A 27,055-nucleotide genomic window follows, 5' to 3' on the forward strand; every position below is an offset into this window, starting at 1 on the left:
CCCGCCCCGGCCCCGCTCGGTGCCCGCCCCGGCCCCGCTCGGTGCCCGCCCCGTGACGCGCGGCAGCGGCGCCGCCGCCGGAAGCGGGCGCGCGGCCGCTTCCTGTGTTTATGTAGGGCCGGGCCGGCGGCACCGGGAGCAGCGGCACCGACACCGGCAGCGAGGGGCGGCCGCCATGGCCGTGTCCGAGAGCCAGCTCAAGAAGATGCTCACCAAGGTACGGGCGCGGCCCGGCCGGGCTCGGCCCGCGGGCGGGCGGCAGCGGGGCCCAGCGCCCGCAGGCTCCGGGGAGTTGGGTCGGGAAGGGAGGAACGGCGCAGAGAGCCTAAAATGGTCGTGCCGAGCTGCGGGGCTGGGCTGGGACAGTGCCGGGCACCCGCGGGGCCGTGCGGGGCACACACGGCGCTTGAGCTCCCCGGTCACAGGAGAGGCAAGGCGAGCTCTGCATCACTGAGCGGGGTGGGGTGGGTTCGATTATCGCCCCTGTGCAAGGAAACGGGAAAATCTCACGGAAGGCAAATCATTAACCCCTGAATCATGCCGAGCCACGCGTGCCACTCCTCGCTGAAAACTGGCCTTTGTCCAGCCGCTGGGAATGAAAACCCCTAAGGATGGCACTTAGCGGGAGTTACGGCTTGGTTGGGGGGGATTTTGGAAATTTTTTTTGGCACTATTTAATCATACGTGTAGCGTTTTGAAATGAAGTGCAATAGTTGAGAATCTGATCAAAACCAAAGGCCCGTTCACCTGCATGGAGTCGTAAGCAGATGTTTTTTTATCAGCTTGAAAATGAGTGCTGAATACCTAGTCAGTGTCAGCAAATGAGATCATGTGTTTATTTGTATGCACCTGTCTTTGCTAAATTAATTACTGCCATGCTATAGAAGAAATAGAATTTAAGGTAGTCTGATGTCCTTGTTCCCCCACACTTGTTAAATTTATACTCCTGTCTGGCTTCCTGTAGGTGATGAAAAATGAAGATGTAATTTCATTTATTTTTAAAAAATAGTTGTACTTTCTATTCTAGAGAGGGAAGTTTAGTGAGATTTCACACATTGGATAGTTCAGTGAATGAGCTAACAAAAGCTTGATCCTAATTTGGGGGAACCTAAGCACTTAATTTAACTTCAGGTATTAACCTGCTGTCAGATCTTGAAAAGCTTCATCTTTCTCTGATCTGTTTCCTGGTATGTAAAATGCGGGGAATGCATTTGCAATCTGAGAATGGAGGACGAAAAAGGAGTCTAGAAATTAAGAATTCAAATTAATCAGTTTTAGTTACCTTTGTAGAAATCACTAGGATCTTCAATTTTCCAAAGAGATTTTGACATTTATTAGAAATCAATCTAAGTACAGAAATTAACAGCTGAAATTAACATTTGATTTTGCTTGTGGCAGTAGCTGGAATCATACAACTGTCTCTCCACTAAGTAATTATCACTCAGTGTAAAAACAGTTTGTAAAAATGTTATCTTTCTTTGTTTTAATAGGGATATGAAAATGCTTGCTTAATGTTCAGGTGTTGTTACTAATTTTTGAAGGCACCCCCAATAACCAAAGTTGTGGTTCATCAGTCCCATGGTGTACCAGATTCACAGAGTGCCTGCTGAACAGGCAGGCATTGTTTTATCAGTTCTTGACTCAACTAACTTGAGATTCTTGTGCCAGAAGTGGAAGTAGAGCCTGACTGTGCTTACCTCTCTACTGTCAGGGTGTTAAGGCGAAGCTGTGGGTGCCCCATCCCTGGCAGTGTCCAAGGCCAGGCTGGAAGGGGCTCTGAGCAGCCTGGGATAGTGGAAGGTTCCCTGCCTTGGGCTGGGACCAAGATCATCTTTGAGGTTACTTCCAACCCAAACCATTCTATGACCCTTGTGCTTTTTTGGAGCTTCTGTTAGCAGAATCCTGCTCTCAGGATTTTTTAATAGTAATTATGCCAATCTTGTTGAGGCTCTATCCTGGACCATAAGGTTTGTTCCTATGAGAAGGCCCTGCCTTTTAAAAGTAGCTGGTGACCAGCTGTCATTTGTCCTGTAGTGACACCTGCAGTGGTGTGGGTGTGTGCTGCCAGTCTCTGGCTGGTGTGCATGAAAATTCCTCCATGCCTGTTCCTGCTTCTGCCAGGTTCTGGGGAGGGAGGGAGGAATGTATCCAAGTATTAACAAAGTTGTCTCTCTGTCAAGCCCTGCTGCACACCCCAATCCTGCACCAGCTTTACAAGGGCGGCTGAGATGCTTTGCTGCAGCCCTCCCACCAAAACAGCATCCAGGGGCTGATTGACCTCTGTGCTGGGGCTCCCCTGTGCACACAGGAATCCCTGCTGGAGGGATTGCTTTCTGTCCCACAGACCAGCACTTGGCAGACAGACCATGTGGCTGTTGTGTCCTTGGTCGTTTGAGGGAGAGCAGTCCCAGCATCACCCGAGGTGCTGCTTCTTCCTGTGGGCTGAGGTGGCATGGTGGGTTCATCTCTGCTCAGTAAATCCAAGTTGTCATGCCCCAGAGGAGCATCCTTGTCAGTCTCTGGAGGTGACAGGAAGAAGAGTTACTGTCTAAGCTTCACAACTCATGAGTGTTTGTCAGGGCCAAGGTGACCTTTAGCTGTGGCACCACAGTTTGCTCTTGGGTGATGTCTGAATTAATTTGTTCAGATGTTGTTAACATTTATGTGCGTTGGGTGTCAGACATTTCATTGTGCTGGGCCCTTTGTCTTCCTACCATGGTTCAATGAAAGGTTGCTGCCCGTGTTCCTTAAGGCATCTGAAGATTGCAGTTTTTTAAAATTGTATTAGAATGAAAAAATGTCAAGGGACCACATTGCTGGCTTTTCTTTTTAATCATAGTTATCAGGAGAAATGACAACAAAGCCAAAGGGCTGCACTGTGGTGAACCAACTCTGTTGCTCAGGAGCCTCTTTGCTGTCTGTGGGTTATGGCTCTGAGACTGGTGAATTCTGTAGTGGGGCATCTGTGCTGTTACTCCCTGCTCCTGATAAAAGGACAGAGGTAAAACCAGTATTATTGCTGGTTATATTGTGCCTTGATATGTCTGCTTCTAGCTGACAAAATACATGTAAATGCTAGTCAATGATTGATAAATACGGTGTTACTTTGAAAAGTGCTATGAAATAGATCTGTGTGCTTCATATCCTAAATAGCTGTTTGTCAGGAATGTTCAAAACATCACTGTATTCGTTTGGATATTACTTTTTTTTGTTTTTTTAAGATTCATTCATATTCCTCAGATACACTCGGTTGTGGTAGAACATGAAAGAAAATGCAACAGCTCTTTCCCAAATCAGTTGATGCTTACATCCTTGTTAAGACTTAACATATTGTTAAAGTTCAATGAGATATATAGGCAGTGGTCATTTAGGTAATATGGACAAATAAATTATTATTCCAAACTAAGAGTGGAGAAGAATGTCCATGTGGAGATGTAAACTCTCATAAATGCTGTCTGTTGGGTAAAATAAAAAATCAAATTAAATTATACTAAAAATTTAGCTTCTGAAGTAATTTCTTTCTCTTTTGTTTTCCAGTACAAGTATAGAGACCTAACCATACAGGAGACAACCAGTGTTATTAGTCAGTACAAGGACCTCAAACCTGTCATGGATTCCTATGGTTAGTCTGTGCATGAGAAAATTTTTGTTGGTGAATTGTTGATGTGTTAGATGCCTTTGGTAGTTTTTGGGGGGGGGGGGGGGGGGGGGGAAGAAGATTAACACTAGAAAACATAACTTGAGTTTCTCTTTTTTGTCTCTGACATCAACACTTCTTTAGAAGCACAGACTCAGTAATATAGTAAGGTTATTTTAGAAAATAACTGTCTAATGTGCCAAGAAGTGTCACGTTTTTCACAGCTTAACTTTTAGTTAATCACTCACTGATGTCATCAGTTGGTGTCCTGAGATTGCTGGTATCTTACAAATTCAGCTTTGCTGCCATATAAAGACATTTTTAAAATTCTGTGTAGGAAGAACTTTAAATCAATGAAGAAATGCTTCATTTAAAATCATTGTGGTAGTCCTTAAGAGTATGAAGAAAACAGACAATTGGCATGAGAGTTTTGTAATGTAAATTATTGATGATAATCACTGTTTGTTAGCTGTTTCAAAGTATCTAGGTTAATTTAAGTTTAAGTGTGTTAAAGGAAAATGATATCTAGGGTTTCACAGCATACAGTGAGCCAGTGTAGATGCTCAGCCTTCTTATGGTCACCTTTTTTTAACTGTTACCTGTGGGATTCCTCTGTGATCTAATTTATATTACTAATACATCATCAAAAATTTTAGTCTTCTGCTTTTTAAGTTGTGTATCTGGATTGAGAAATATTAAGAAGGGACACATGGACAGGTAAAAGATGAATTAGTTTTAACTTGAGTAGCTGCAATCCAGCAGCTGTCGCAGAAATAAAAATTCACCCAGTGACTGAAGAAACAAAGCAGGAGTGAAAGGACTGTGTCTGGAATAGCTGCACAAGTTTGCATAAGATGGTGATCACAATTCCAGATATCCTTGAGCTGTAGCCATTTGTGTTCCCTAATGCTCTTTAATCTGCCTGGAAGAGGCTAAGCACAGAATCACTTACAGATAATCAATATTATTTGTAGCAGTGACATCAGCTGCAAGAAAGTGATTACATGTGGGAAAGGGATTTGTAGAGAATTCTTGGGCACTTCACTGTACATGACAAACAATGAACAAAACCATCAAAAAAGTTTATTCCATTCAAGAGAGAGGGGAAAATGTGGGAAATGGATTTGTAGACAATTCTCAAAGCCTGACAGAAGGCTCACATAGTATGCACTTGTATGCAAACCTTGAGATAAGAACTGCTGACTTAAAAATGCATGGAACTAGAATCAAATTTCAAGGGATGGCCTTGCAAATATGACTAGATACTTTGGAGAAATAGAACTATGAAAGATACTTTGTAGTAGGACCCAAGAGGGGTAATTGTAGATGATTGGCTTTAAGACATTTACAGCATGGTGTAGCAAAAGCTAGTAGGCCAAGAAACACTAATAGTGTATTGTAATTGGGAAATAGTTAGCTTCTAATTGTGATGGTGTAAATTATAACATCTGTATTGTCTCACCCTTCTCATGAGACTAAAAATGGAATAAAAGATTTTAAAATGCCTCTCAGTTGCCTCATCTCTAAGTCAGAGAAGAGCATAATCTGACAATTACATTGCTGATGAGACAGTTTTCAAGTTCATATTAATAATTAAATACATACCCCCATTGACATCCCAACATGTTCTGCTTGCCTTTGCAGAACATCAGCACCACAATAACTGTGCACAGTAACCTACATTTGAATTATGGCTAGAAACTTTCAGTTGGAATTAAGAAGATAAAAGCTTCCTCAACAGAAGCTGATTCATTCAGCCAAGAATAATGTATTGGATTAAAAGTATGAGAAAACTAAATACAGCAACTCAGTAAATTTAGGTCAGAGTTCTTGTGCAGTTTGTGACTAATATTTGTCAGAGTCAAGCACTTTTCTCTTCCTCTTCAGTGTGTTACTGTTTGGTTAAATTACCTTTACTGATTTGGTAATAAATGCCTGTGGCTCAGGAATTTTCAGTATTCTTGCTGACCTGTTTTTTTGAAGAAGGCATAGGGAATTCTTTTATAAACCTCAGATGACAGTTGTTTTTTTAAATCAAGTTTGAGTTCAGATTATCTTTGCAGCAATTTGTATTACTTGCAGTTTGCAAGATTCCATCATTTTGTTTGATCACTGAATGAGGAAACAGTTTTATTTGTAGGGAAGGTAGTTTGACAATGGTTAATCATTCATTTCTCAGAAGTATGTTATTCATAAGGAATTACCTGACTGTGGACAGTCATCTGCTAATCCAAAAATGTGCAAGAGCTGAACCTTTCAGGCTGAGTTTATATGTGTGTAACTTGTGAAAACTTATGCCAATAATAGATGGGGAATAACCTGAACTGAGATTAACATAACCCATATGTTTGTTTTAAAAATATTTTTTGTTCTCTTTCAGTTTTTAATGATGGTTCATCCAGAGAGTTGATGAGCCTCAGTGGAACCATTCCAGTGCCTTACAGAGGTATGCATGTATTATAATTATCATCATCCCCATTATTTTCCCAAATTGCATGAAAAACTTGGATTTGTCCTTTCAACTTCACTACTTCAGTGGTCACTCTTTTCTTGAAATCCTTTGCTTGTCCAAAGTAAAATATTTTAAAGAAATTGTTCTCCGTTTTTGCTGCAGGATGAAATTTGAATGCTGAGCATTGCTTCTTCAGTCATTTACAGCTTTGTAGCATCTTTCTTCTTTTAGCATTGCACATTTCTTCAGGCTTTTCAGTTGAATTGAGGGTTGCAAACCATTTATTGCTGCAGCTAATGATAATTCAAATTAGAGTCTTATAATGTAGCATTATAGAACAAATGAGATTGTGCATTAGTTGTGTGTGATAATTGTAAATCAAAGTTAAATTATTCTGAAAGATGTTGAGTTTGTGGCCATAGTGTTACCTATTCATTGAATGTTATTAAGAAATTTTGGCTCTGGCTTCTAACTTTGTTAGAAGTTGAGTTTACTGCGTCTAGGAGTTTTTTATGAATCTGAATACAGGAGGACAATTGAAGAATTGAAACAACTTCTAAAATCTTTCAAAATATCTTTTCTAGGTAACACATACAATATCCCAATTTGCTTGTGGCTGCTGGACACCTACCCTTTCAACCCTCCAATTTGTTTTGTTAAACCCACTAGCTCAATGACAATAAAAACTGGGAAGCATGTTGATGCAAATGGAAAGATATACCTTCCCTACCTGCACGAGTGGAAATATGTAAGTATAGGGAACTTGAAGTTCTCAAACTGCTCATTCTGCATTCCTCAAGAAAGTTGTATCATTTTTAATAAAAAACATAGTCTTTATTAGAGATCTTAAACCATTTTTAAAATAAAATCAACTGTGTGTTTTTTGGAATGTCTTTAAGTTCAGGATGTTGCATTCTGTGTTCTGGCTATTTAATGAAATTAATTGTATTTTCTGTTACTACTTGTCTGACTAAACAGTGCAGCACAAGGTGTCCTCTTCCCTGGCAAGAGAGTGATGTGAAGATTTGTGAGACAAGAATATTTACAGAAGGGAAATTATAAATTTACTTAAAACATCTCTGTGACTAAAATGGACTTTTACAAGCTCTTGGGTTCTTTATGCAGACATTCCTGGAGTCTCACATATATGGATATATTTGCTTTACCAGTAAATGGAGGCACTGAGCAGTGCAGGCCTCATAGAAGTTTTGGCCAAAACATGGACTTGTAAAGAAGCTGAACTCTGTTGACAAGATTAGAAAAATGATACAAGATGCATGGTTCTGTAAAAAGTGATTAACAGGAATGCATTTACTAAGGCTGGGTGTGTGGTAGTTCAGTGCTTGCATGGTAATAGTGGAAAAAGACTGCCCAGGTCAGGTGTTGCACAGAGCAAGGGGATCATCTAAGGTACAGCTGATACAGGATTCTTTCAGTTTGAGAGGTTGGTAAAAATAAGTAAGTGGATTATAGAGCTAAGTAAACTCTGAATTGGGGTATTTCATCTGGTGCTGCATTCATGATGCTTGTTCTTATTTTGGCAAAATGAAATCATGCCTATATTAAGTAGTTAAACCAGGCCTCTCTGTTTATAACCGTATTTCAAGGAGGTTTGTGCCCCTCCTTAGTGGGTTAGGATATTTTTTCTGTTGAGACATTCTGAATCAGAGCACAAGCTGTGATGTATGACATTGAAATGTCTAAAAAACTTGGGGATCTGTATATGTTTCATGTTGGGGGGTGGATTTAATTTTTAAAAATATTATTATAATTAATCAGTGGGCATTTATACCCAGTCATTTATTGTCCTGCAGTTGATATGGAGCCATGCATTACCCATTTTTTTCTGGATGTGTTTTGCTGTATGGTTTTGAGTGCAAGCTGACTGGGTTTGGTATGTGTAATAGAACACAGAAAGGAAGTTAATTAAGCACATGTGTATACACATGAGAGATACACATTTTAAGAACATTTAAACCCACAAATAAAAGGAATGCCTTTGAGAGCTGATGGAATGGCATCCTATTGTTGCTCCAGTCAGTTAAACTGTCTGTTAGAAAAATGACCAACTTGTGATTTGCTTTCCCTCCCAGCCCCAGTCAGACTTGTTGGAGCTGATCCAGGTCATGATTGTTGTGTTTGGAGAGGAACCTCCTGTGTTTTCTCGTCCTACTGCTTCCTCCAGCTACCCCCCTTACCAGGCAACAGGCCCACCAACCAGTAAGTGCTCATCACTGCTGATTTCTGCAAATAATCATCTGAACATTTCAAAGGGATTGCTGCCCTGCACTGTTTGCCCAAAAATTATGCATTTTACTTTTTATATTATATACCTGAGCTGTGAATTTACTTGATTTTACCTTGTTGGACTCATTGATCTTAAAGGTCTTTTTCAACTAAAAATGTTCTGTGAGTCTAAGAATTCATGTGAGCCTTTGGGTTTTGGAGGGAAAAAATCAAGTTTGTATTATAACACACAGCAAAACCCAGACAAAACCAGAACACTCTCAAACACCCTCAAAACAGCCAGTGTCCTGTCAACATTCCAAGATGGACTTACAAAGTGATTATTCAAATAGCTTTGTATCTCAGTTTTTTTCATTCTAATAATACAAGCCCATCTTTTAACTATCCTGCAACCATTGATTTCATAAGCACAAGCATGCCTACAGTTTGTTTCATATGCCCACGCTCCTGTTTGTGTGGTTTGTTTTTCTTTTTTTTTTCAAATTGCTGGCTGACTATTAAAAAAAACTGCCTTGTGATTTTTGTTGTTCTTTGTTCTCTGTTAAGTTGATGTTCTGACTTGGTACCCATTCTTATTTTCTTGCAAAAATCCTCAAGCCTTTTTAAATCTTTTCTTTATTTAAACCTCTGGAGGCATCTTATTTTAAAGACTGGGGATAGGCAGGTGGGGGGAAAACAAGAAATGGGAAACAGAAAATCCTAGAAATTCTTCCAGGGGGAGACTCTGTATTAGGTGGGAAGAAGCCAAAAAAATATTAGCATAGACCTAAAGTCAAAGACTGGGACAGTAGGGAAGGGGGAGCACTTTAGCTGGAGATTGTTTATTTAATAAGATTATAACAGTTCCACATGAATTTAATGGTCCAGTAGCTGTATTTGGGGTTATGTATTTTTGCCAGATTTTTAAGGCTGTGTCCATTTTCTGTTGAAATATGGCTTTTACTTGATCACAGTGTTACATTTGAAAAGCTGAGGTGCTATTCATTGCCATTTCCAGCAGAACCCATTTTTAGCAAGGTTTTAGGCTCTGAACCTGGGAGAAAATGGGTAGCAATCATAAATGGGACCATTAGGAATAATTGACTAAAGGCAGGTGTTTGGGACTTTTCAGCTTGTCTGTGGCTACCCTGCTTGTGAGAGCACCAGAGGGGTTGGATTGTCCTGATTTTCCAGGAACAGTGGGGGTCAGTATAAGTGAAGTTTTAGCAGGGACTGTGCCTTAAGGACAAACCTGCAATGAGCCACATTTGATTGCTCTTGTAGTCACTCAAAGCTGAAGTGCTTTGAATTCCTATTTTCAATTGAATTGAGATGAAGTACTAGGAATTAGTTCTTAGCTGAAGTAATTCTAGTGAAAATGTTTCAGGGTTTTGAAATTATTAATAGCTACTTAGTTTTACTAGTGTAGTCAGACTTTCCTTATTTTACAGACATTTAAGGTTTGGCTTTCTTCATGTTATAGATACATGGTTTAAGAAGAAATAAAGTCCTTTGACAAAAATTTTAATCATTTGAAAGCATTGTAGAGTGGAAATAGCTCCACTCTTAATAGCTCTTTTAAAAAAAAGTTATTTGATGAAATATTCCTAAAATTGCTAGAAATGGGGGATAAGTATGTCCAAAACATAATTTTGTCAGCTTTTCAAGAAAAATCTTAAACTTGCTAAGACTATTTAGACATTTATATTTTTAAATATTATTAATTATTTAAAAAAAATTAAATACAACTTCTAAATAGCAGAGATTACCCACTGAGGACATGGTTGGATCATGAAACAGCTAATCAACTACTCTGAAGGTACTTAAATTATGCACTTGTTATTTAGTGCGAAGACATCATTGGCTAGAAAGCTTAAATTCTTTTTTCAGCAATTACATAAAAAATGGAGACAGCTCTTCAGGTGGGTCATCTTTAATACCATGTTTTGGGTTTTTTTTCTGAGTACCCCAGCTGCAGATTTTTTTTTTTCTTAGTACACCCATTTGTTGTGCATTTTTAAATCAATACCTACTTTTATCCATGTAGTAATTAGTTTAAAGTAATGATTAAGAAAAAAAAAATCCATATAACAATAGGATTATTTTTATATATGAGGAAGAACTTCTTTATATGGAGGGTTTTAACTTCTGAAATGTAAAAATGCACAAAATTCTTGTTTTATTTAGCTTCCTATGTGCCAGGAATTCCAGGTGGAATATCTCCCTATCCAACATCAAGCACTCCAAACCCAAGGTAAGAGCCCTTTTAAACTGTCATCATTTTTCTAATAGAGAATTTCACTGAATAGTGTCTAATCATAATTGTATTTTCTTATGGTGTTTCTGTTGTGTTCATGTTAGCAGGGTTTGTTAAGAGTGAGGGCTGAATTCTTGTCAGTAGCCAAAACTGGACAAAGGTCAAGCTTTCTTAGTTGCTTCAAATAAAATAGTTATGGGTGTGATAAATAGATTTTGAAATTACCTAACTCCCAGCTGTTATCTTTCCTCACTCATATATTTTTATATATTTATATTTGACATGACATAGAAAGAAATGTACCCCTAAAAGTCAGGATTTTATTAGCATCTCAAAAATTGAACAAAATATTGCTGAGTTAATACAAACCTTGACTCCAGCATAAATGTGGACTTAGAGTATCTAAGGGAATATTAAAAACATCAAGTTACTTCAAAAGCTTTTTATTAATATTAACCAGGATTTCTTTCTGTATAATAGTTAGGAATAAAGCATTTTTGGAAGACTTGCAGGTCTGTGTTAGTAAATAGTGAGATGTTGACTACTGCCTCCTAGTGGTTACCTGTATTTTTTACATCATAATTAATTGTTTTTATTGTTAATATCCTTATGTCCCGATTTTGTGGTAGGAGCATATAAGATTTTGTAATATGGAGCATTTTTATTTTAAAAAAGACATTTAAAATCTAAAAACCTCTGAGGATTGGGAGGGGGGGAGTGTTATGTGGGATTTTTTTAAGTTCTTACCGCATGGTTTTTCCTCCCAAATATGTTTGTTTAAAGCACTCCTAATGTTTGTACAAAAGTAATAGAAGAACTGTTTTTAAAATATATAATTTATTAATTAATAGGAAGGTTTTAAGAACTATTAAATTTGTAGTTGCCTGAATAGAACATGCTTATTTTATATTTTGCAGGGGTTTTTGGACCACTTTGTTTAATTAACACTCTGCTGCACTCAGTTAACACTCTGCTGCATGCAGGTGTTTGTCAGTCTAGTACTGACTAATTTGTGTCCTTGTTTTAGGTGACAGCAAATGTATTTTAGAAATGTCACATGTCCCCTTATAATTGTCTCAGTGAGCAAATGAATACTTTTGCTTTCTTTATCCCTCAGAGCAGGACTGGGGATTTCTGGGGGAGTAGGTTTCACCTTGCAACCATATTTTGCACAGCATTTTTAGGTTTACATAAAGCAGTTCATCAGTCATCTTCTTAACTGTTCTCATATTAAAAATTATTAATTTGAAATTGTTGTGTGGGAGTTTGTAGCTGGAATAATTTGTTTTGGATGTTTGTGGCATTTCATATAGCACAACAAGGAGATTCAGGAGAATTTGGTATCCAAATGTTGACCATGCAATAACTAGACAGGGTTTCAGATAAAATGGTACCTTAATACCAGAAATACCAGTTGTGAAAGATGTAAATGTGAACAGGCAAAAGGCCTGCAATTTTAACATTTTATTATGCAAATGAATGTTTAACAAGGTGGCAATAAAGATAATCTAGGTGGATGATATTTTACTAATAGTTGCATAACATTAGCATATCTTTCTTTGTCAAAGCAGCTTCCCAAACTATCCTTACCCAGGTGGTGTTCCCTTCCCAGCAACCACTAGTGTGCAGTACTACCCTTCTCAGCCTCCTGTCACCACTGTTGGTGAGTACCTTGGAAAGGGTTTCTCTGAAGTAAAGCTTCTCTCTGTAACTGATATGTAAAGAAATAAAATAGAAAAAAGAACATGTTGTTCTTACTCTGAAGTTCCAAAGCATTGATCTTTAATTAAAAGTTTTTCAAAGGAAGAAAAAAGTACATTTTATTCACCTTCAGTCAGGAATTTCATAGATTTCTGAGTTTATGCAATACATTGTGTGTGCTTTGTGAATATTTTGAAGAGCACTGCATGTAACTACATGAGATTTTCCTTACCCTTTAACTGTAGGTGACTTTTGATTCTCTGCATTGCTCTGTTCATGGTTTAGAAAAATACCTTTATCATCATTTAAACATCTAATGCATTCTATTTATACTTTCTTTCCTCCCAAAATAGTAACTTTCTAAAGTAGCAGTTTGGAATGAGCTTCATTTTTAGTGAGTTTGTTCTCCAGCCTCTTCCCTGTTGCTTCTTATTGATCTCTACTTGTCACTTGCTCCTTTGTTCCCTTCAGCATCAGCATTTAGGCTGTTGACCTGTGTCTTTTCCCAGTCTGCTGCTCTGTGGCCCTTGCTTTCCACCCTGCCCCTCGCTGTCAGTGTGTGTGCAGAAGGCTGGGAACCAGTGATAGATGTCACCCAGTTCAGTGGGAAGCTGGTGCAGTAACTTTCCAGCTGGCTGATATTCCCTTTGGCACAGTTACATGGTGAGGGTGTAGATTTTCTTGTGATGCTGTTCATTAATTAGCAATCCATTGTAGACTCTTGAGCCCTGTAATTTAGAAATGCATCCATAGATTCTTCATCTAATATGTGAACTCAGTTATTTATGGAATGGCTTGGGTTAGAGTCATAGAATGTCTTTTCTTTCCAGAACTGTGTGTATTTTGTGATTTTTCTTCACATACATGGGGACAAGGCAAGGGAAGAGAGATGCTCCTACTTTACTCTTACTAAAATATCTGAGGAGTTCTGTTACTACTGAATTTGAAAGCAGCAGTAAGTTGTATGTTGTATTTTTCTTGTGCCTGATCCTGTCCTTTGTGTCCAAGTTCTTTCAGCTTTTTCAATAAGAAAGTATTTTCTGAAAGTTCTTGGCTACTTCAGTGGTCCCCTGCACTCTGAGGTGATGTGAGTCTGCCATGCACAGTGCAAGGAAGCTGCTGTCCCACTCAAGTCCCTCAGACAGTGCTTGGTGGTGTGGGGCTGCTCTTGTGTCCTGGAGAATTCATGGTCTCTGTGTAGGGAGCTGATAAACTTTCTAGGCAAACTTGGCTTTCTGCAGCGTCTTTCTCAAACAAATCCAGTTTTGCCTTTATGTAGCAGGATGTCAATTTAAAATAGAAATATATTCTATTTAATTTTTTCCCCTTCTTTTCAACCCCACTGGAGATGAATAGAGGTGCAGTACCTGCAAAGATAGAAGACTCTTCCAGTCCTGAGTTAGATCATGTGTGATACCAAGTTGTAATGGCAGGTTTCATAGTGACAATTTAACATAACCCTGACTCATTTGCTGCAGCTAGGTAAAAGCCCTACACCTGGTTTACATGGCTTATCTCTTGTGCCAGATGAAATGCAAACACATCACTTTGATCATCCACTACACTTAAAATATTGTGAGGTAGTTTTGTTGTGTTTGTTTTGTTGGGTGTTTTTTACAGTCCAGTATTGTTTTTTCTTTTGAGCTGAAAATGTTTCTTTCCTGTACAGTTTGGTTTTTTTTTGGCTGTGTTTTATTGTGATAGTTTATTTAGGAGCATATCAGTTGTTACAACTTCAGAGCTCTGTGTGGGTGGTGGTGTTTTCTGTAGTGAACCTGGTTCAAACCTAGTTTGAATTGAATGAAAATGTTCATGCAAAGTAGCTCAAGTTTTTCACCATCACTGTTTTTTCAAATAGTCCTTTAGGCTTTTTCTTTCTGTTCAGTCATCTGCCATTAATTACTTTTCTGCTGCAGTTACTGGTTTGATGATTCTGTAAGGTCACTTCTGAAACCAGACTCTGCCTAGTAAAGGTTAAAGGTTTCAGAGTTCTGTTGATTTAAAGACCATGTGCCATGAAATCTTCTCCAAGCTGGGCTAATTATGGAAGTGACAGAAGATGCTACGGGTTCATGCTCTGTAAGAAGATACATTGATTGAGCTGTATTAAAATGATAATTTTATGTTCAAAGACCTCTACTCTACCTGGTGGCATTTCTGTGTGAATTTTCATTGTGTTAGGTGTATTGTGGCTTTATATTTCTTTTCCTCTGTCCTACTTTACTGTTAAAGTGGGCCTTGCATAAAAACTCCCAGAGTGAGGGATGTCAGGGGAAAAGAAAGTAAGCCTAAGTTTTACTGATACTGGTTCTGGCTGATTCTGACTTTGTGTTAGAGTATAATTCATTATGTAAAGGAAACAGTAACTAAAATCATGCTAATGCTGTTTTTGAAGGGAAATCAAGCCTTACCTTAATCAGGAAGTCCTGTACAGTGAATAAAGTCTGTCCTAGATTGTTTGACTGACTTGGTTTAAGTTTTACTTCTCCGTGTAGAAAGTGCTCTTGTTCTTTTCTCCTTTTCATAAGAAGCAGCAATGATGGATTCCTGGGTTTGTGTATAGGGTGCTATTTGGCAACTTCTGTTGCTGGCTCTAATTACCCAAATTTTGCAGATTGTCTTGTTGACTGACAACAGGCTGGTTTTTTTTAGGCCACAACTGTAAATCAGATGAAGTGATGGGACATTTATATTTTCTTAAGGCTTTCTTTGCACCAGTTGTGTAATAATTCAATCTCTTTATTTTTTCAGTGGTAATTTGCTTATCTTTTTTAAAAAGTACACATATTCTGGTGCAACTTACATGTATCCAAAGTGCTCACATTAGTAATTATCAAAATTTATGTTTTCTGTATTTTAGAAGGCTTTGGTGGATTAGTAAGCATGATGTGCTTCTTCCTGTAGTTCCTGTCATTCATTTGCACAGCTTTATTTTCCCATCCATGTGGCTTGGTGTAGCTTTTGTGGACAGGAACAGAGTAAAAATCATAGGGAAGAGATACAATCTTATTCAGTATTATTTTGATAGCAGAAGTTAAAGTATTCAATTATACAAGAATCACGTGAGCAGTGATGAGTGGTTTTTCATTTTGTTGTTTTTTGAAATGTAGGGCACTGGAAAATGTGATGAGCATAATGTAACAGCTTCAGGGTTTTGATAGCTGTGTCTCTGGATAAAAAGATACTCTGGCAAAAATTCTTCTTGCTTATTTTCTTTGCAATTACAGAGCTTCAAATCTCTCTGTGTTTCATTCATAGCAGTTGTGAAGTTTAGGCACAAAATCTACTGTAATTCTTGCTGTGTTGTTAAAATGCAGTTGAAATTTCACTGATCTAGAAGGTGTGAGGCACAAGCCTGGGGAAACTGTGACCCTTCAGTTATTCCCACAGAATAATTGAAGTGGTTTATGATAAATATCACCAGTAGCCACTTCACATTTGCTAGAGCACTCCAAGTTTCCTGGTCTGGAGATATATTGCACTTCTTGTGACAGACACAAAGTACTTGCCTTTCTATTTAAAAGTGTGTTAGTGACAGACTCTTGAAATCATCCTTGAAAGGCTGATTTTCAAAAGCTTTTTCAGGTCTCCTGCCCCTTCTGCTCACTTGCCCATAGGGATGTACTGTTCTTGAGCCTGGAGGAAGTGATCCTTGGATATTCACCTGCTCTCTTGGACCCCTCTTCCCTCTATGGTAAATTCCCATGGAATTCTTCCAAGAAGGCCTGTGAAGAGGCCAAAGTTAGCTCTTATGAAGTCCAGGGTTGCAATCTTATTCCTTGCCCTTCTACTTGTGGGCTGCAGAACCTCCATGATCTCATGGTCACTGCAGCCAAGGCTGCCCCAACACTCATATCTCCAACCAGATGTTCTTTGTTTGTTCTGCAAGGTCCAGCAGCACATCTTTCCTCATTGGCTGCATCTGTATGAGAAGTTATTGTCAGTGCTTTCCAGGAATCTCCTGGATTGTGTGTTCCTGCCAGTGTTGTCCCTCCAGCAGGTGTCAGGGTGGTTCCCCATGAGAACCTGGGCTGCATGCCCTCCCTGGGAGTGTCCCCACTTGAGTTGAATGGGTGGTGTCTATAACTCTCCATTTGTCTTTCCTAGTTTGAAACTTTCCTTACCAGGCTAGGCAATTAAAAAAAAAATAAATAAATAAACAACAAATCCCAAACTAATACCTGTAGTAGGTAAATTCATTGTCTCAAGCCAACTGTTATGTTAATTGTGGTTGAATACATCCTGCCCCTAACTCTTGTTCTTCATTAAAAAGTCTTGGACTAGTAACATTTTTGGACTTCAGAGGAAATGACCACCTCATTTTTAAAATTAAAAAAAGAGTGTGGATGTGGGAATAGTGAAGTGAATGAATGGATGCATACTCTTAAATTTACTTGTGTCTATCCTAGTGTGTATTATCTCACTGTGATCTCTCTGCTGCTTCTGGAAATTATTATGGAGAGCAGCTTATTTGAATGTCTCACTGACACTAAAGAGTGAAGTGAGAAGTACACAGAGCAGCTTGGCCACGTGCTATTGCAGCTGGCTTTATAGTGCAGCCCAGCATGAATGTTGAGCTTGTGCAACATCATCATGCAGGGCCCAGCAGAGATGGCACCATCAGCGAGGACACCATCCGCGCCTCCCTCATCTCGGCCGTCAGCGACAAGCTCAGGTGGCGCATGAAGGAGGAGATGGATCGCGCACAGGCCGAGCTCAACGCCCTGAAACGCACAGAGGAGGACCTGAAGAAGGGGCACCAGAAACTGGAAGAGATGGTGACTCGCCTGGATCAGGAAGTGGTAAGCTGAGAGGAGCCTCTGCTCCCCACCTGAGTATTCTTAGTAGCGAACAGAAGCTTGGAATTAATTAATCATTAATCATTATAGAAAAAACAAAGCTTCTAGCACATTGTGCTTTCTCTCTTTTGCAGCTGGGGGCTTGTGCTCAGACTGAAGCAAGTCAGAAATAGCAGTGACCATGAGATGCAGTGTCCTGCATGTGTCTTACAAATGCCATTGCTCAGTAGTAGAGGAACAGTGTTATTTTCCCCCATTCTTCCCGTGCAAGATGTTAGTGGTGTGAGATTATTTCATATTTGCATCTCAGTTTCTTGATAATAATGTGTAACAGCAGTACTGGAGAACATTTCAGTGTCTTAGTGTAGAGAACATGGATTTTGTTCACAGCCTCCTTGTATAACTTCTCCTTTCCCAGTAGTCTCTCCTACTCACAGTATGCTCAGAAATTCCTGCATTTTTTCATTAAGGCATCTTCTGCTTAGTTCATCTGCTCCTTGCGCTGCTGCTCAGGAGTAAGATTTTGGGATTGATGAACGGTTTCTGAAAACAGCTCAGTGTTCAGATGTGGTTTAAAAAATTATTAGAAGTTATGAATTGGACTAGAGAACTGGGGAATCCTGCATTCTAAAGAAAATAATTACATTGGCTTTGCTGTTATTACCTTTAGCTAGTTTAAATGGTTATTTTTCCTAATGTGGCAGCTGAAATACTTGGAGTGTTTGGCATGCCTTCTCTACAGTTATAAATGGGTAATGGATTGACATTATCTGAAACAGATGTTACTTCTTTAAAAGAATCTGAAAACTACAGGTTGATAGCTCTTTCTTCTGTAAAAATCATAGTGAAGATAAGCAAAGAAGTACAGAATGAACCGGTATGTCTAAAAATCTTTCATCTAGACAATTGTATCACAATAAGATAAGTAAACATCTTAATTGTTTTTAGGCTGAAGTTGACAAGAACATTGAACTTCTCAAAAAGAAGGATGAGGAGCTCAGTTCTGCCTTAGAGAAAATGGAAAGTCAGTCAGAAAATAATGACATAGATGAAGTTATAATTCCTACAGCACCACTTTACAAGCAGATCCTGAACTTATATGCAGAGGAAAATGCAATTGAAGACACCATTTTCTACCTTGGGGAAGCACTGAGACGTGGAGTGATAGATTTAGATGTCTTTTTAAAGGTAGGTTTCTTGGGATATTTTTAAGATGTGCATTTTAAATGTGTTTACTTTGGACTCTTTGGTTTGGCTTACTAATGTTCACGATCTCTTCACAGTAGAGGATCCTGTAGGAACAGGACTATTTATACATTCAAGCATAAGTTTTAGAAAGTGATTTCAGAATTTAAAGACCAATTTTGAAAGCATTATAGGTACAAAGTCATGTAGTTTCCTTCTTGTGTAGACCTTGCTAATTCTGTTTATCTGCTGTTAGAAGAACCATTCTCTGCCCCATGGGAAGTGCATTAGTCTGATTGCACCTTATGGCGTGTGTATTATTACTTTGATAAGAATATGCATGGAGTTAATAATTGTTGTTATAATTTAATGAATTAGTTAATAATTAAAAATCATAACAAATAGACTATAGCAATTGCATTTGGTAGCCATCTGCCAGTCATTTTAAGCCAAGAAAATGCTATTTAGTAGAATAATGAATTTAGTGTTTCCAAAAAACTGACATCCCATTTGGGTCACAGAGTACACTTGTGTGGCAGTGTTGAGTTTTTGTCAGAACTTTACGATAGCCAGCTGTTGTTTTTCTGTCTGCAGCATGTACGTCTCCTGTCTCGCAAGCAGTTCCAGCTGAGGGCACTGATGCAGAAAGCAAGGAAGACTGCTGGACTCAGTGATCTCTACTGAATTCCCAGACTAGCTGGGAAGTTGGGTTTCCTTGTGAAGCAGCCATTCTCTTGATCTTTCTCTTAATCAGTAGGTGCCCAGAGTAAGTTATTACATCATCCAAGTGTAAGATATTTTGAATCAATAATATATTTTCTTTTTGGTAAAGACTAGCTTTTATTAATGCACTTTCTATCTCCTGTAATCTTTGTGCTGGTGGACTTAACGCTGAATAAAACTTGTTGCATATTTTCTTCCTCTACAGAGCTGTGTATGACGTGCTTTCTTTTCAAATATGCAGTGTCAGCTTAACCATGCTTTCACTTGTGAGATTTGGAATATGTTGTGCCAAACTGGAGAAAATCACATTTATTATGACCAGTGAAAACTGAAAACTCAAAAGGTTCTTGGTCTCAGCACCATAACCAGCGTGGCTTAAGACTGAGCCTTTGCCCTAAGGCTTTTCATGTTCCTGCTGGCTCTGAAGAGGTTGGAGTTTATTTTAAAAACCTGGATGAGACTTCCATAAATATATAACTGCCTGAAGCCTCCAGCACAGCTGACCATATAACATAATTACACAGGTGCTGTTTGAGTTAGTGTGACTTGAAAAATAGAATTGATTCAGGTGGGTGTAAATAGAATTGCATGTGGAGACCAAGCCCTATTAAGAAAAACAAGGAGACAGAAATAACAGTTTGTGGTTTATTTGGTGTTGTAGTTGGTACTACAGTTGGACAGTCACTGTCTTGTTGCACATAGAAACCTTAACATTTTTTAAACATGCTCTGGAGACAGAAATTACAACTAGACTGATATAGTACACAAAAATAAGGTTCTCTAGGAAAAAAATACCCACAAAAATTCCAAAGCAGTGTTAGGAAAATACACTTGGACCTATCAACAGTGAAATATTGAAGCGATTCAGCTGGCAGAAAAGGTTGGTCAATTGGCTTGACAATCCTTTAACTTCAAGAAATGTCTTTGGTTTCACATTGTGTAGCAATTACTCCTTATTCCTTTGAACCAACATGAAACAAGAGGAAAAGGCAAAGGTTTTTTAGGCAGTGCTGCTTTGAATGCTGGATTTGTCATACCACTTCACTGAACAAGACTGACTAGGTAATCTAGCTCTGGCTAAGAACATGGGTGTCTGTGAACAGGGAAAACCCTAGATTAGTTTCCTAATGCTATCTTCAGGAAACTCCATTGTTCAGATTTGAGCTTTTTGTGTGTTCTAGTTGAGATAATACATTGAAAGATTTGACTTACTTGGAAGTGCAACGTAAGACAAACCACTAAACCCGTTAAATTGCTAAGACCCAAAAACTGCTTGGGCAGGTTTAAAACTGTAGTTCCTTCTGGATTGCCCACAGTGTGTCTGCACTCTTCCTTAATTTGTCCTCTTCCTCAGGTTTTAGGATCATCTTTACTACATCAGTGATGCCATTACTGCCCAGTACACAAGGAACACTTAGGAAGACGTCTTCTTTTATTCCGTGCAAGCCCTGAAAGGTACATAAGGATTATTAGGCTGGAATTTATATATATCTCTGTATATTTCATAGAATACCTTACCAGGAAACCAAATTTAACTGAAATTAAACTAGAAAACGATTGCTGTTTTTCAGAATTCCAGACATACTTAATTCTCAGTAAGAAAAAAATTAGGAAAAAGAAGCTGTTCACCTTAACAATGGTAGAGATGGGGTGCACTCTTCTCAAATTCTTCATAATACTTTCAGCTAGGTCTCCCACAGAAAGGCCAATAGCCCAGGACGTGTATCCCTTCAGTTTGATCACCTCATAGGCACTGCAGAGACACAACGCTCATTATAAAGAACAAGCACCACAAAGGCTTTCAGAGGTCTCTGGATCAATTTGGAGGCATCAGAAGCTTGACTGATTTTCTGACAGGACCAAAATGAACTCAGCAGTGAGTAATTCTATTTGCATTTTACACTAGTCCACACAATTATACTGGAAGCCTAGAAGTTTAAGCTCTTCCCTAATTTAAAGTTTATTAATAATGAAAACTTAACTACATTACTCCTTAAAATATTATTTCATGTTCCATTATGTTTGCATCCTGACATTTGGGGCTACTGAGCTATTCTAGATCTGGGTACTGCAGAACAGAGATTTTTCAATCCTTCATGATTTGTTCTTGTCAAGAAAAGCCAGTATTTACCTGTCCACGACCTGCTTATGAACATCCTTCCAGTGTTCCTTGTCTCCATCAGTTCCCAAGTCTGGATGAAGAGCCTTCAGAGAGACGCCAGCAACGTTCACTCCGCTCCAGACAGGCACTGAGAGTTGCACATAGATAAATTAATCTCACAATACTCAGTCCTTTTCCAACTAACATGAGATCTAGCTGGATTAATCTGCAACACATCATTATGATTTACCTATAATCTTAAATATAGCATGACCTATAAGGCCAGCCTGAATTGCAGCCTGAGAACCTAGGAGCACATCAACATTTATACACAGTGTCACAAAGTTTGAATACACCTTTGTTAATGTGAAATAACTGGGCAATATTAACTGAAATGACAGTCATTTTGCAGAGTTTTCCCAAAGTAAGAATTGATTCCAAGTGCATTCTGGTGAGTGTCAGGAAGCAGACAGCACTGCTCTGGTGCTGCTTGGAAAAGTACAGGTTAAATAAGGAAAAAGTGCTTTCTCCTGTCCTCCAGACTTGCCCCTGCAATTCCTATATACAGTGATTAGGAGATGCCAGGAATGGCAGCTGAGTTACTGCCAGTAATTCCGGTGCAGATCTTTGAGAGGCCCTTGCAGAGAACTTTATCCTCCTGCTGCTTCAGTTTGGGTTTTTTTGGGAGTTACGTGAACAATCTAGCCTAGAAATGTTTAGCCAGCTCAGGTTACAGTAATGACCTTTTCCAAGCACAGTCATTCAGGTCAAATATAGATCATCTAGGGTTACTCTGTGCAGCAAATGACTTAAATCAGAACTTGCATTTTTAAGGTGCTGCAGTGCAAGGGTTTTGCAGCAATGTTTTGCTGTAGCCTTTCAAGGTGTTCCTGGCAGACAGCATCAGGGAGTTCTGTGTAACAGCCAGCCTGATTTCACCCTTACCACTGGAATCTCCATGCTCTCCAACGATCCATCCGTGGCAGCTCAGCGGGTGGATGCCCAGCCTTTCTCCCATCAGGTGGCGGAAACGGGCAGAGTCCAGATTGCAGCCGCTCCCAATAACACGGTTTTTGGGGAAGCCACTGATCTTCCAGGCCACGTAGGTCAAAATATCCACTGTGAGGAGAACAGGGGCATAACAAGTGCCACTTGTGAGCAGACTGATAATGAGGATGGTACCTTGCATTCATCTGTAAGCATTTTACCTGCATGCTAGTTTCAGGAACAGAGCACAAAGCAGTGCCCATGGCCAGGCGCTGCAGTGGGCTTACATAATGACTGTTTAATATAACATTATTACTATTTTGAACAGTCTCTCAGGTCTGCCTTTATGCTATGCATGCAATCATCAGTGATCCTAGTGTGCTCAAGATCACTTGGTCTGAAAACCCAACTTTATTTCTCAGAAGACCAAACTGCTGAGTTTGGAAAAGGAAGATGACGTTTTTTGCTATAGAGATACCATAGAATGGCTTTGTTTGAAAGGAACCTTAAAGATCATTTCATTCCAACCCGCTGACATGGGCAGGGGCACCTTCCACAAGACCAGGTAGCTCAAAGCTCCATCCAACATGGCCATGACCATTTCCAGGAATGGGGCATCCAGAACTTCCCTGGGCCACCTGCTCCAGTGTCTCACCACCTTCATAATAAAAGAATTTCTTCCTTATAGCTAACCTAGATCTACCTCTTCCAGTTAAAGCAGTTGCCCCATGTCCTATCACTACATGCCCTTGTGCAAAGTCCACCTCTCTTTTAGGCCCCTTTAGGTACTGGAAGGTTCTCCAGGGTCTCCCCAGAGCCTTCTCTTCCCCAGCACAAGTGTTTTCTAAAAGCCTGTGCACTAATGCCACCTTACTGAAGAACGACTATTCTCTAAGCCAAATCCTCTTATGGCAGCACAAGACAAACCTGGGTTTGAGACAATAAGCAGCTTGCAGTCAGGACTGTATTTAACGACGTTGGGAATGATGAATTTGAAGATATTCACGTTGCGCTGGACCAGGTTAAGGCGGCTCTCTCCTTCTTGCTGCCGGGCACCAGCAGTGACAATGACCAGCTTGGAGTGTGCAGTCACACTGTAATCTGCAAACAAGAGGCTGTGTCAAACATGACCTCTAGGAGTCTAGGAGTTCTCACTTCCTTTCTGTACTGGGATCTCAAATTCTCAAGTCTGAGTGTGCAGCAATTCCCTCGTAATTGTTACCCTAGACTTTGCCTCTACAGAAAATGAAATTTAATTTTAAGACAGTGGTTCTTGCCACAACATTCAGGCACGTTGCTATTTTAACACACAGCTGCAGGCAGCCTTGCTCCTTGCTTCTCAGCCACCAACGGGACTGGGGATAGCTGCTGGATAGCATTCAGGGTAAGTGCTGTGTAGATAGAAGAGGAAGAAGGCTCTGCCCTCATAACCTACTACCTGTAGGAGATGTAATTAAGGTATGAGCTGGTTAAGCCTTTGCCCTACTCAAGGCTGCCACTAAAAGTTATCAGAATTAAGCAGTAATGAGTTCAGGGGTTAATTGGTCATGAAATAAAGTTCTCTAAGGTGCACAAGTACTTAAGAAATCCATCTTTTTGTACTGAGTGAACCCTGGAAGAAAATTCTTAGTTGGACTGGCCATAAGAAGGTATATTTTAAAATGTCAGCTGAATACTATATCCATGAGCTTTCCCACCAACAATTAGGGTGACAGGCTGTCCTTGTGAGACCTGAAGTGGCTACCTCCATTTAGAAACAATGGGCACATGAGAGCCAACTACTTGCCTTTGCCAGAGACGATCTTTGGAGTTTTAAGGAAGAGGCTGCCATGCTGGAGATCCAGCATCTCTCCTCTGAGCTTGTCCTCCACGACATCAACAAGGGCGAGTTCATCAGCCAAGTCCTACAGGAGACCAAGAGCAGTGGTGAGTTTGCTGCCTCTTTCAGCAAACCATGAAGTTACAATTATTTTAAAAGCTACTTAAATTTTGGTCATCTTTAACACTTCACTTCTTCCCAGAGTCCTTCAATTAGTCCCCTGGGATATCCACTTCCTTGAGTTCACTTTATACTTTTCATAACCACATTCTGCATGAAATAGTACAATTAAGCAGTACAGTAACAAAGAATAATTTAATAGTGATTCATATGCAACCTATTTGACCGTCAAGAAAAGCAAGCCTCCTGTTAACCACAGCATTTTCAGTATGATAACTGAAGGCAGAAGACAAGTCATTCAGAGTGTCAAGGACCAATTTTTCCAGACTACACTGCAAAGAATCATTCCATTGCTCTGCTAAAGACAAAATAATCCTCAGTTCTCAATCTTTTTGTATATTTAGAATATTAAGAGAATTCCTACTTAGAAGGAAGTCTGCAAGTCCCACAAAGGTAAATGCAGCTCTTAAAATGATACATAAAGGACATTCTGCCTGATCCTGAGGCAAACTTTATCTACAAGAACTGCAGCTATTTGTTCTCTGTCAATAGCTTGAAGACTTGCTTCATTTCAGGCCCAAAAAAGGATTGTATAACCAGAAGTTCATCTAATAAGGGTGGCTACTTTTTTTGCCCCTCTTTTAGGTCTCAGGCTCTTCTGCTACTTCCTCCCAAGCTTGACACTTACCTTCATGAGGATGCTGATGGCACAGGCCATTCCCACTGCACCCACGCCAACCACACTGATCTTATTTTCAGCATGGCTCTCCTGTTTGGCGAGAGTGTGGATGAGCTGATCCTTGAGAGACATGGTGCACTGCTGAAAGGAAAGAAACATCATTTCTCTAAGCTTTGGAGCTTTTACTGATACCAAAATAGTTATATCCAGCAAGATAGACTTTATTCCAGGATGATAAGAAAATGGATACAAAATACATGAATAAAATGTCTGGCAATACGGTCTGTATGCCACAAAATGATTGCAAAACTAAATTACTGGTGACAATACTCTGTTCAAGCTCACCCTAGCTTTGCCTCAAGTACAGCCTGACAGCCATTGATTATATTACATAGCTGGTGGCACTCCAGCAGCAGCAGAACGTTCTAAATGGCCATCCATATTACATTTAGGTATAGGAAGCCATTTTAGTACTTCTAAGCATAGCACAGTCTGGCACTCTCTGTTCTCTCACCCTGAAAAACTGGTATTCTGTGCCCCGAAGCCTTTCCAGAGCTCAAGTTGTGCAACACTTAGGCAAGCCCTTTTTTAGGGCAGCATGAGCCACCACATCAACTTCATAAATTTGTTTTGAAGTGAAACTGCTGAGTTTTGAATTAAGATGGCTGGAGTCTGGTGTTACCATCTCTCCCACCCTCACATTTTAGCTGCAGCTGCCCAGCATCCTGGTTAGTTGGGTTCTGAGTGCCAAAGGGGTGCAGAAATGGCACAACGATGACAAAGGATTGTGCATTCATCCCCATCTCTGCGTGGAAGCCACCAATACGCTTTCCCAGGAAATGGTGCTGCACTGGGAGCTGCACTGGGAGCAGCCTGAGGAGCCCAGGGCAGGAGCAGCTGCACAGACGGATGCAAGTACAGACACCACACGACTGTCTGGTGCTGAACAGGCAGCGACTCGTTCAGAGCATGAGAAGCCGAGCAGAGCAGCAGGTAAGGACTGCAAATTTTGGGGCCGAGGGGAGGGCCAGGAAGCCAGCAGGGCCCATATTTAGGAAAAATCAAGCAAGCTACGTCAGTCTTCCTGTGCAGGAGCCTCCTGAAGCGTGGCCATGCAGTGCACTCTCCATGTGCCAACTCCTGCCTAAGCCACTAAGATCAGAGCCACCCACTCAGGCACGTCTCTTACACTTTTTTTTTTTTCCTTTTAAGAGTGCCATACCCCTCAAAGAAACAAGAGAATGGTAGGTGGTCCACTAATCTGTATTTGAAACGCAGCCCTAAGCCCATCCTCAAGTCTCTTTGCAGGATCACTCCCTGGGGCCGCACGCACCGATTACGGGAAGCAAGCTAATCCAGGGAGGCTCAAGGGCATGGAGGGAGGGACGATGGGGGGCTGCGAGTGGAAATCACGCAGGCTGGACTCCGGTGCAGATTCCACCACGGCCGGGGGGTCTCAGCGGAGCCGGCGGCGTGGAGCGGACTTTGTCCATTTGTCGCCCCTGCTCCACCGCGTCCCCCCGGAGGTTTGTGGGACCAGCACCGCCTGCGGGACCAGCATCCCCTGTGGGACCAGCACCGCCTGCAGGACCAGCACCGCCTGCGGGACCCATTCTCGCTCTCCCCCTGCTCCTGCACCCCCGGCGCCCGCACCCATCTCACGCCACGGCGATCGCACCTACCGAGCGTCCTCACCCAAGCGCGGCTGTGACGGCGGGGCGGGGGAGGTGGCGGCCGCCGCCTTAAATACGGCTCGGGCGGCTGACGCGCGGCGGGCGGGCTGTGGCGGTGGGGACGTGCCCGCCGACACGTCGGGGTGGAGAGACGGAGAGGGAGGAGGGGGAAGGAGCAGCGGGAAGGAGATGGAGCGGAGCAGCGGAGGGTGGAGGGAGGCGAGCGCAGGGGAGCTGGGGCGGGGCTGGGGCGCTGAGCTATGCGTGCCTTCAGGACTCGTCTGAGGGCCGTCGGCCGGGGAGATTTCACTCGCTCTGCTGCTAGTCGGGATAAGTGAAAGCAAACGCTCCGGCTCTGCAGAGTTTGTGGGAATTCAAGGCATTCCTGCCTTTGTTTCCCGCCCGGGCAGTCCCAGCCCTGTGCTCCTCCTCAGGGCTTTATGGCGATAGTTCCGGATGGGGCCTCTTCTCGGGTGGCTGAAAACCAGCTTCTAATTTCCATCTAAATCAATAGATGTTTGTGGTTTTTTGTTTACTTCCCCTTTCCGTGTAGTTACGTATCCGATTCCCTCTCATTTGTTGTGTTAGGTTATATAAGCCAAACCTTTTGAGCCCTGCACGGTCGCACAAGCGGTTCCCTGGTCATTGGGATGTATGTTCTGTGGGACTTCCTCAATTTAAATACTTTTAAAATCC

At 40.7% G+C, this 27,055-nt stretch overlaps 2 protein-coding genes across 4 annotated transcripts; one reads left to right on the forward strand and one right to left on the reverse strand.

Annotated features, from left to right (window-relative positions):
- Positions 1-34: 34 nt before the first annotated feature.
- Positions 35-19,184, forward strand: TSG101 (tumor susceptibility 101). Of its 2 annotated transcripts, none has more exons than XM_071427809.1 (10): positions 35-217; positions 3,538-3,622; positions 6,018-6,083; positions 6,674-6,837; positions 8,183-8,309; positions 10,503-10,569; positions 12,141-12,235; positions 16,873-17,075; positions 18,021-18,260; positions 18,852-19,184. In XM_071427809.1, the coding sequence occupies exons 1-10, from the start codon at positions 176-178 to the stop codon at positions 18,939-18,941; spliced, it is 1,179 nt and encodes a 392-aa protein (XP_071283910.1). In that variant the 5' UTR covers positions 35-175; the 3' UTR covers positions 18,942-19,184. The 2 variants fall into 2 exon arrangements, with proteins under 2 accessions (XP_071283910.1, XP_071283911.1); XM_071427810.1 differs by having other exon boundaries at positions 37-217; positions 12,144-12,235.
- Positions 19,185-19,611: 427 nt separating this feature from the next.
- LOC139590321 (L-lactate dehydrogenase A chain) lies at positions 19,612-26,522 on the reverse strand. 2 transcript variants are annotated; one of them, XM_071427811.1, is made up of 8 exons: positions 26,369-26,522; positions 24,696-24,827; positions 23,855-23,972; positions 22,996-23,169; positions 22,027-22,200; positions 21,112-21,229; positions 20,610-20,733; positions 19,612-20,428 (listed from the first exon to the last, which is right to left on the reverse strand). In XM_071427811.1, the coding sequence occupies exons 2-8, from the start codon at positions 24,816-24,818 to the stop codon at positions 20,264-20,266; spliced, it is 996 nt and encodes a 331-aa protein (XP_071283912.1). In that variant the 5' UTR covers positions 24,819-24,827; positions 26,369-26,522; the 3' UTR covers positions 19,612-20,263. The 2 variants fall into 2 exon arrangements, with proteins under 2 accessions (XP_071283912.1, XP_071283913.1); XM_071427812.1 differs by having other exon boundaries at positions 24,696-24,824; positions 26,369-26,510.
- Between the last annotated feature and the right edge of the window lie 533 nt (positions 26,523-27,055).

Source organism: Agelaius tricolor, unplaced genomic scaffold, assembly GCF_023055355.1.
Source record: "Agelaius tricolor isolate 1412-34295 unplaced genomic scaffold, bAgeTri1.0.p SCAF_5, whole genome shotgun sequence".
Taxonomy (NCBI): domain Eukaryota; kingdom Metazoa; phylum Chordata; class Aves; order Passeriformes; family Icteridae; genus Agelaius; species Agelaius tricolor.

Coding starts and splice junctions, on each gene's coding strand:
- LOC139590321 (XM_071427811.1), bottom strand. CDS start 24,818: ATGTCTCTCAAGGATCAGCTCATCCACACTCTCGCCAAACAGGAGAGC. Junction 21,230..22,026: donor AGAGCATGGAGATTCCAGTG/GTAAGGGTGAAA, acceptor TGCAACTCTCAG/TGCCTGTCTGGAGCGGAGTG. Junction 20,734..21,111: donor CATAAGCAGGTCGTGGACAG/GTAAATACTGGC, acceptor GTGTCTCTGCAG/TGCCTATGAGGTGATCAAAC.
- TSG101 (XM_071427809.1), top strand. CDS start 176: ATGGCCGTGTCCGAGAGCCAGCTCAAGAAGATGCTCACCAAG. Junction 6,084..6,673: donor CATTCCAGTGCCTTACAGAG/GTATGCATGTAT, acceptor TATCTTTTCTAG/GTAACACATACAATATCCCA. Junction 6,838..8,182: donor ACCTGCACGAGTGGAAATAT/GTAAGTATAGGG, acceptor TTTCCCTCCCAG/CCCCAGTCAGACTTGTTGGA.